Below are 9,366 nucleotides of genomic sequence, written 5' to 3'. Positions count from 1 at the left end.
TTTGAGAATGATGAGGGCAATGAATGTACAAATGCGCTTTACACAATTGATGTGTGTATGGATTGTGATAAGAGGTGTATGAGCTATGAGCCCCTAATAAAATGATTCTTTAAAACATGGCAGGGATGAACAGGTGATGGACATCCTCAGGGATCCTGTGCTAACAAAGATTGTTCACAGTGACAGGCACTGTCCTGGAGTCATTAGGGGACATCTCCAGGCTTTTAAGACCAGACCAAAGGACCAGCTACGTAACTCTTCAGAGCCCAGTACAAAACAAAAATACAAAGTCTCTTGTTCAAAAGTTATTCATTTCAAGGTGGCCATAGCAGAGCCCTAAGTAAGCCAAGTGTGGGGTCATTGTCAGTGTGTGACCCAGAGTGACTACAAAGGTTGTAAGCCAATGAAGCCGGCATGCTAGCAGCAAATGTGCCCAGAAACTCTGCAGACACTCAGAGGTGCAAGCCAAGCAGAACGGGACTGCTCAGAGTTATCCAAACTTTTATGGAGAGGTCGTAGGGAGACCGTCAGCATAACAACTATAGGAGGCTACAGGTTGCAAGACTGAAAACGCACACACACAAACAGGAAATCCATAGGATAATTCCACTTGTAATAAGTACCAGGGGAAACCCTGCCTTCATGTTATCGCCCCTGCCCCCCAAAATCTTTCCCTCCCTCCGGTCAAGCAAACCCTCTATAGTGAAAGTCACTTGGGGACTTTGCCCAGCTGAAGTCCAGAAGCAAAGGGCTGCTTGGGGCCTGGTGTTTGCTGGGAACAGTCCCACTTCCCAGGAAGCACCTGGAAAAGGCACAAAACGGACTTAAACCCAGACAATCGGATGGCAGTGTCGTTGAAGGCAGGAGCGCGCCCTCAAAATGTCACAAAGGGACTGGGCATCCATTTGTGGTCACTGAACAGAAGATTTCAATACTGAAGTTTATTTACCTCAGTGACCAGAGTGGGACATTGTGGGATGGAAGGCCCAGTTCCCTTTCTGCCCAGCTGCCTCCTTAAGTGGCAGAAGTCAAGTCCTTGAGGGCACGGGCATCCGTCAGCCTGTTCACGGCCCTGGGGTCAAGAGCAATTCTCTGCACCTGTTTACTTGAGGCAAAGCATAGTATTCACATGAAATACACTGCTAAAATTGAAACTGCATTCCAACAGCTTTAGCACTGGGCCACCTGAACCTGTGCCCCAGCATAAAAGAGAGTGGGTTCTACTTCTGGGGGGCGGGGGGGCAATAAAGAGGAGGGAGGGCTCTGGGGCCACAAGCCTAGCCCTGTTCCTTGTTATCTTCAGGAACCTGTACACTCGCTAAGCCTCAGTTGCAAATGCCATTACACGTGTGAAGTGCTGACAACATTGCCTGGCACACAGTAAGTGCTCAATAAATGTTAGCAGATTTACTCTCCTAATTATAACTTGGTGTGGTCTTGACAAAGGCTGTCATACAGCAGAACTGGAACCCTAGAAGCTAAGGCGGGAAACCAAAGGACATACTTTCCCAGAAAGGCTCCCGCTTACTGGTATGGCTTTTCTTAAAAACGTTTTTTGTGATGTGAACCCCGAGAGACAGTTAAAGAAAAAACAAACTCACTGCCATTGAGTCAAGGACAACTCATGGCCACCCTACAGGACAGGGTAGACTGCCCTTGTGGGTTCCTGAGACGGTAACTCTTTGTGGGAGTAGAAAGCTCTGTCTTTCTCCTGCAGAGTGGCTGGTGGTTTCAAACTGTTGACCTTGCAGTTAGTAGCCAGCATGTAACTAATACCACTAGAGCACAGAGCACTGTTTATTCGGCCCGTGTTATTTTTTTTATGTTGGAGCTTATTAATAAAAGGATACTTAAGGTGACTCTCTGCTTCATCCAGTTCAAGTTCAGAATTTAAAATGTTTGACCTATATCCTTACTGTATGGTCAGTCACATCAAACAAACACAGATTGTGATGTTCATGATCATTCCGGGTTACAAGCAGACCAATTTTTTTAAAAATCATTTTATTGGGGGCTCGTACAACGCTTATCACATCCATCCATCCATGTGTCAAGCACATCTGTACATCCGTTGCCATCATCATTCTCAAAACATTTGCTTTCTACTTGAGCCCTACACTGAACATCACATGAGCTCACCAGTGTACCTTCACTCCTCTGTTTGAATGGGCTCGTTTACCAAAGCAAGAGAAACTTTCAACGAGAAGAACTGACACAACAGTCACAACAATGTACTCAAATATGTCAACAACCAGGAGACGGCACAGGGCCGGCAGTGCTTTCCTGTTACACACAACGGTTACCATGAGCCGGAGCCGACTCGAGAGCGGCTATCAACAACAACGACTGGAGGCAGATGATGAGTTTCTGCTGTTGGTGTATATCCTGTAAACGGTAATGTATTTGTGCTGATGCATCCACCTGCTTTCCAGAGCCTCCCCCAGGGAGACACACATCTTATGACAAGTACAGCTATGACCAAGAAACCGGGCCAAGTTCCCCGTGTTCCAGGCAACCCTGTCTGTGTCAGTCATAAAAGCAATGTGTTCCACGGGACTTTCAAAAGCTGCTTTCTCAGAAGTGGATTCAAAACAAACCAACTGACTGTTGACTTATTTCCAACTCAGAGCAATCCTATAGAACAGAGAACAACGTCCCTGTGAGTTTCCGAGAATGTAACTCTTCCCAGGAGTAGAAACCCTTGTCTCTTCTCTCCTGAGGTGTGTGTCTGGTGGTTTCAAACTATAGACCTTCCAGTTAGCAGTCCAATACCCAACCCACTACACCACTGGGGCTCCTCAGAAGTAGGTCCCCAGGCCTTTGTGCCAAGGCACCTCTGACTCAAACCTTCAGCTAAGTTTATTAATCACTGGCACCTCCCAGGGATTCCGAGTCGATACAAGGAGGAAACAGGTTTTTACAATCCCAAACACAATACACAAAAGCTGTCACCCTTAATTAAAATTTCAGCATCCAAGACTAATCGAGCTTCTTACATTTTTATTTTACTTTCCAGTGTACTCTGTTGTTTTCCCCTCATTTCCCCTCTATGAATTACCTTCCCAATCAAGTTCTACTAAGGTGAATTCAGATTTTTGTTTAAATTGTAGTGTGTATAAGTTTCCAGAGCAAATTAGCTTTCCATCCAACAGTTGATATACATTTTGTTCGTGACATTGGCTGCAATCCCTTCAACAGAATAGCACTCTTTCCCCTTCCTGTCTGGATAATCAAGTATTTTTAGGTGTCATATTCTCAAGTCTAACTTTATATTTTAGTTAATAATAAAACAAAGTAGCATGTCAATTATGAGAGAAATATGCCAGAAAGCAGAGATGAGCATTCTCCTTCCCCATGTGCCCTGTCAGCCCTGCCTGGCCAAGGTCCCCTTCCTGCCATGCTCTTGCCAGTCCTGAGGCCAGAGGACGGCAGAGGCAGGGGCTCCCTCCAGTGACTTTCAAGGCTCCATAAATAGTTGCTGAGTGAATGCATGAAAATAACAGAAGGAAGACTTCATTTTATAAGGATTAAACAATCCTCCTGGGACTCAGGATTTCCAGGCTGCCTTCCCGATGACCAAATCCCAATCTTTCCATATAATGAGATGAGTTTAAAAGGTGGCTGCCACAGCCACTCCTCAATGTCTAAGAAGAAGAGCAGCGGCAGCACAATACACGAACACTCGGAATTTGAAAGGCACGGTGTTGTGATAAATCACTATCCCTCTGTTTCCTCGTTGGATCATCATAGGCATTCCACAGGGTATAACACATCTTTGTGCTTTTATGTTTGATTTTGGTTTTGCTTTGATGGCTGAGGGAGGAAAGAGATGACGTACCAAATAAATCTATTCGAACATTAAAGGGGCAAAAAAAAAATTGAACTTCTTGAACTGAAAGGAGTCTGGACGTTGATCTTGTTCAGCCTCCCCAGAAAACCTGGCAAAACATGTTTTTCTCTTTCGTAACTTGACTGTTTTCTCGCACCTTCTTCCACAAGCTCTGCAGGACAACGTCTTCCTAGTCGATCTGTCTTCAGAGAAAGGGAGCCAGGTGCCTGCCAGCAGAGCAGCAGCAATACCTTACCTATAGCAAGACATTCATACTGTCTCGACCAGTATAAACATGGCCTTTAAAACCCACCATGAAAAAAAAGTGGGGGGGAGGTGGGTAGCCTCCTTAGAAGTTCCCCTCATCAGCTGGCAAAAATAAATTTTGTTATTTATATTGCCACCCAGGCTGGGATGAGAAAAAAAGAATCATGTTCTGATCATCTTGAAGTTAAGAATAAAGGATACATTCTGCATTTCTCAGAACCAAACACCGAAGCCAAACAGATTTTATCTTGGCTCAGTGTAGAAACTGCTAAGAAAAAATTACAACTGCCCATCTCATATTCATTCAGTTCAACAAATAAAAGACTGGGCACTACTGCATGCCAGCCAGCGCGCCATGCCAGGCACTAAATGGCACATACAATCATTTTGGATTAGCCCAATTATCACAGCTACCCTGGCATTAAATTAATTTTTTTAAGTTACTTTATATCCCATTTCGACTTAAGGCACACCCAGTCTTCCAGAGTGGGACTCTGCTCCAGAGTGCCCGTGGCTGGGGTCTTAAAAGGAGATTACCAGGCCTTTCTCCCTCAGTGCCTCGGGGTAGATTTGAACCACCAACCTTTCAGGTAGTAGGAAAAAACCCTGTCTCAAGCACTAAGGCACCATCCCCACCTTGTCTGTTATCTCTTCTTCAGGACACATCATTTAGTCGTCTAAGATAAGGCATCACCAGCAACTTCTAAGACAAAGATTCTTCCTCTGTCTTAGTAGGCCAAGCCCATTAAAAGTTGTTGAAAATGCACCTCTCTCCCTTTCTAGGATCCTCCATATGAAAAGATTCAACGATGACATCCAGTCCAAAGAACAATGGACAAACAAAACAGACCCGAGTCCCTCCTGCAGACACGTTGTTCTTCCTTGAAGGGTACAGATACAGCACTTGCTCTCGTCCACAGCTCAGCAAAAACTGAAGAGTCGAACTTTGAATGAACAGGAGTCCTAAGTAAAAGAAGTTGGGAGTTGATTTGCTTTTCAAATAGGATCCTGTCAATGAAATTTTTATTTTTCAGAAACTTTTTTTTATTAATATATCTAGATTGTGCATAAGGAAACCAATGTGAAAGAAGAAAGGTCGGGACTGTGGGATGCCGATTTCTCGGAAAGTCATAAAGACAAGACATAAATACAAAAAGATCAGCTCAGGAGGGAGTGTTTTCGCACATTCGTTGCTTTTCAGTCCAGGGACCTAAGGTGTAATGATTGTCATAACCTCTTTGATAGGGATTACTTTGCACATTCAAAAGACCATTTCCTTTCAGACGGTTTCCTTCACCACTAACAATTGCCCATGGAACGCTCCGTTGAAGAAGACCTGATGCCTTTGAAGCACGGTATTGGTGAAGGTTATTGAATATGAACTGAGAGTGTCAGAACAGGACAATCTGTTTGCGAAGAAGGAGTCAGAATGTCAGTTATCTGGAGGGGCTGATCCCCGGAGAAGGACATCATGCTTGGTAAAGCAGGTCAGCCAAAGACCCCCAAGATGATGGTCACACCTGCAACAGTGGGCTCAAACACAACAGTGATTGTGAGGACAGTGGCACCGGGCGAAAGGCCCAGACCAGGTGTCGGAATGAACTCCTGGAGTCGGTAGGAAGAACAAAGGCACTGCCATCAGGGTTTCCGCCGCATCCAGCCCGAGTCAGCGGGACCGTGCAGGCCAGAGAAGAGGTGCCCCTCTGGGTTTCTGAGGTTGTAGATGTTTATGAGACCAGATGCCTCATCTTTGTGGAGCGGCTGGTGAGTTCCTACATCTGACCTGTGGTTAGCAGCCCAGCACACAAATCCACCATGCCATCAGGGCGCCATCCTTGGAGACTATGAGGCAGAATCAACAACTCCCGTGGCACCTAGCCACACCAATGCTTTGCTACATTTTTTTATGGGAATCTTCCCTGCACTTGTTACGTGTTAAATTTAAGGTTGACAAAATAATGATTGAAACAAAAAAACATGAAACCAGTGTGGGGGGCGGGGGTAGCAGGTAAAACATGAGGGACTGTCATCAAGTTTGGGGCCCAGCATTGTGATGCCGAACTGATAGTAAACTGGCAAAGAAATGAATCTACTTTTAGAATGAACCAGGGCCCGTAAGCATTCATCCACTCACAATCAGATCACGCCTATCTAAAGATTAACCTGAGGTATTAACCAGTATTTACAAAATCATTTTCACAAAATGCTTTGGGTGGATTTCGCACCCTAAGGTAGCCTTTGATGCAATTGATCACTTAAAACACATCTTGAGCAACAAAAAAAAAAATAAAGCGATCAGAACCACATGTTCTCCATTTTTAGGAACTAAGTCTCGAAAGTGGCTTTCAATAATATAGGTTATGTTGCCCTTTCCTACTAGGCAGTTATCCCCAACTTTTGCATTAATCTGGGCAGACTGTTGGACCAAACCATAGTATTGTATTTTACAGGGCCTAATAATAACAAAGGAACCAGTTAATTTCAAAAATAATCTTTTAGTTCCATCAGGGGACTCTTAACCTGTATTTTAAAACCTGTTTTAGATCAGATAATAACGCTTAATGGTACTGGGTGGATAGCATAAACAGCGAGGAACTCACTGCCGTCAGCAAAAGAACAGCAAAACAGAATCTGAACCCAGCACTCGCTTTACTCTGGCCCAGCACTCCATTCACAAGGTCAAGCTCTTGCTGCAATGACCATCCTCCCCTACAGGATCCTCATGCCCTAAACGTTGAGGGGAAACAGTCTCCGCGTAAAACTATGGAAAGCCCCAAATCACTTATAACGCTACAAAACCAGCCACTGTCCAGCATTTTTTAATAAAGGCTCTTTCTTGGTATAGCCTTAGATGTAATTCCTAGAAGGCATTGGAAACCTCTGCCAGGGCCATTTGCAGTTGAAAACACGAGCGCTTATGTCCAATGAAATTAGGTGGATGGGGAGGGGGGGAAGGGGCGCGGGTTGTCAGGTTTTCAACTCTCCACTTCAGCAATAGCGGCCCTGGCTGACCAGTAAACATAGTAATTGTTTCGGCGCTGGCACAGCGACTGTCAATAAGGATTCCCTTGACCACAAGCTCGCAGCTCGGGTCATACTATAATTTTTGGAACAAAATAAAAGTGCTTGCATAATTCCACGAACACATTCACAAATCATTTCTTCACAACTGCGTTCCGCCCAAGCTCCGTGCTGTCACTTTGCCCACCTAAACTTCTCGATACCAGCCTGGCCTAAGCGCACAGCAGGCACCCAAATCCATGCACCCGGTGAAAATGCACGCGTGCAGCCCAGACCTGAGCGGATCCGATCGGCGGGGCAAAGCCAGCCTGGTCCTGTTCTGGCCAGGTGGCGAGGCAGTTTAGTCCCGTCTACTTTATGGTAATGTGCTTTTAAAACCCTGCCGCGACCGAGGTCACAGCTTTAGAGATCTAATAACAAGCAAATGACCGGGGCTGCCAGGCACTTAGCGAGCCATTCTGGTTATGGCTCTTTAATAGTACCTGGAGTTCGAGTGGAGGCAGAGCCGAAAACTCCTACTTGCCCGGAAAGAAAGTCCTGCGCGGGGAACGCGGTGGGGAAACAAGGGGCACCGGCCGCGGGCAGACCGCCCTCCGCTGCGGGCCCATCTCTCCGCAGCCCCAGCGAGACCCTCGCCCGCTGCCCGGCTGGCGCCCGCCGCACCTTCACCTGTCAGCTCCCCGTCCCCCCGCGCTGCCGCCCCGCGACCCCGCCGGCCGCCGAGCGAGTGCGGGCGCAGCGATCCCGCGGGCTGCAGGAGAAAGCAGCCCCACGGCATCCCATCCCGAAGAAAGAAAGCAGCCAGGCTGGGGCTCCAGGCGAGGGAGAGCGGGCACGTCGGCACCTGAGCGGCGACCCGCCACCCCGGCCCCGCACCTACCAGATAATCCATGTACAGAGACGCCTCAGTGATCCGGAGACCAGACATCCGGCAGCCAAAAGCATCCGGAACGGCTCCGAACCCGGAAAAAAAAAAGCAGCGACTGGGGCAGCGAGCGACCAGCTCTGGAGGAGCCAGCAACAGCGAAAATAGCCGAGAGCAGCCGAGGAGACGAAGATCACACCAGGGGCGCGGCGATTGGCCGGTCGCGCGAGAAGAAGGAAAGGAGCGTGCTCATTGGCTACGGCGCCTATAAAAGGCAGGCCCCGGCGGGCGGCGGGCGAGAAGCGCGGGAGAGGCCAGGGCGTGAGTTGGGCGCCGTGGGGCGGGCACCGGGGACGGCGCCAGCGGAAGAGCCGGCGGGAAGTCCGGGAAATCCGCAGGTGCTGCCGCCGCCGGAATGGCGTATGCTCCTATAGGGTCCCAGTTACATAGAGCGGTATAGAACTCGGCGCTACGAAACCTCGCCCCTTCTAGTAAGAAGCAGGCGTTGCAACGTGGGAAGCGAGGGGCCCACTCTGTTTCTCGCGGTCCAGGGACAGTACCGAGGAGTCCCTAAGTGTAGAGGAGGGTCATTTATGAACAACCAAACATGTATGTGATCAGGGACCAGAAGACGCCTGCTCATTTGGGGCTTGTGAAACTGCTAAGGCGGGCAACTGCAGCCCCATATGCGCACGCCACTCACCATGAACGCTGTCTTACCAGGACTCCAGACTGCAGCCTACTGGATAGTTCTTTCCACCAAGTGAAAGGAAACACACCCCAGACAAACACGTTTCGGGATTCTGTCTTTGTCAGTGGTGATTCTCACACACTAAGGAAAAAGAAACGGATCAATCCTGGGCATGTTCCGAGTCCGGTTACGCTGATCACAAATCCATCGCCCCTGAATCAAATGGGCTATAGAAAGAGAAACTCTCCGGAAAGTAAAGTACCAAACGCTTGTGACCCATGTCACTTTAAGAGATTAAAAAAATCATGTGTGTGACAGGCGAGCTTGAGACTTGTACATTTTGTGAATAACTGGGTAACTGGTTGGGATTTCACTAGTGCATTGAGCTGAATCAGGTAAGAAGCTGCACAAAAGCACTCAGAGCTCTAAGAGCTGAGCAAGTAGTCTGTACCAGACAACACCCAGCATCCCCGTAATGGAATGCTTAAAGGGCCCTGGGGGTAGGGATAGGAGAACAGAGGATAGGACAATTACTCCCTCCTGTATTAATAATTAGAGCTTCTATACAATAATGTGTCAAGAGTGAAATACAATGAAAAGCCTAACTGAAGTGACTTTCTGACTGCATAAATAAAGAAGCAGAGACAGAAGGGGTTGATCCCTACCCCTCAGTTTAGCATCTTCAAGGAGTTG

The 9,366-nt window shown here is 47.5% G+C and overlaps 1 protein-coding gene across 2 annotated transcripts in view; it reads right to left on the bottom strand.

Moving 5' to 3' along the window:
• ARL15 (ADP ribosylation factor like GTPase 15) overlaps positions 1-8,114 on the bottom strand; it is a 501,286-nt gene extending 493,172 nt beyond the window's left edge. Inside the window, exon 1 of one of the 2 annotated variants that reach the window (XM_004703620.2) lies at positions 7,998-8,114. In XM_004703620.2, coding sequence (XP_004703677.1) covers positions 7,998-8,045 — 48 coding nt within the window. In that variant the 5' untranslated portion in view covers positions 8,046-8,114. The remainder of the gene's footprint in view (positions 1-7,997) is intronic. The other variant, XM_045285123.1, reaches the window with a different exon arrangement.
• Positions 8,115-9,366: the final 1,252 nt, after the last annotated feature.

Source organism: Echinops telfairi, unplaced genomic scaffold, assembly GCF_000313985.2.
Source record: "Echinops telfairi isolate 266 unplaced genomic scaffold, ASM31398v2 ScPeMD7_7469;HRSCAF=8507_1, whole genome shotgun sequence".
Lineage (NCBI taxonomy): Eukaryota > Metazoa > Chordata > Mammalia > Afrosoricida > Tenrecidae > Echinops > Echinops telfairi.
This window is presented reverse-complemented; position numbering and strand designations above follow the sequence as displayed.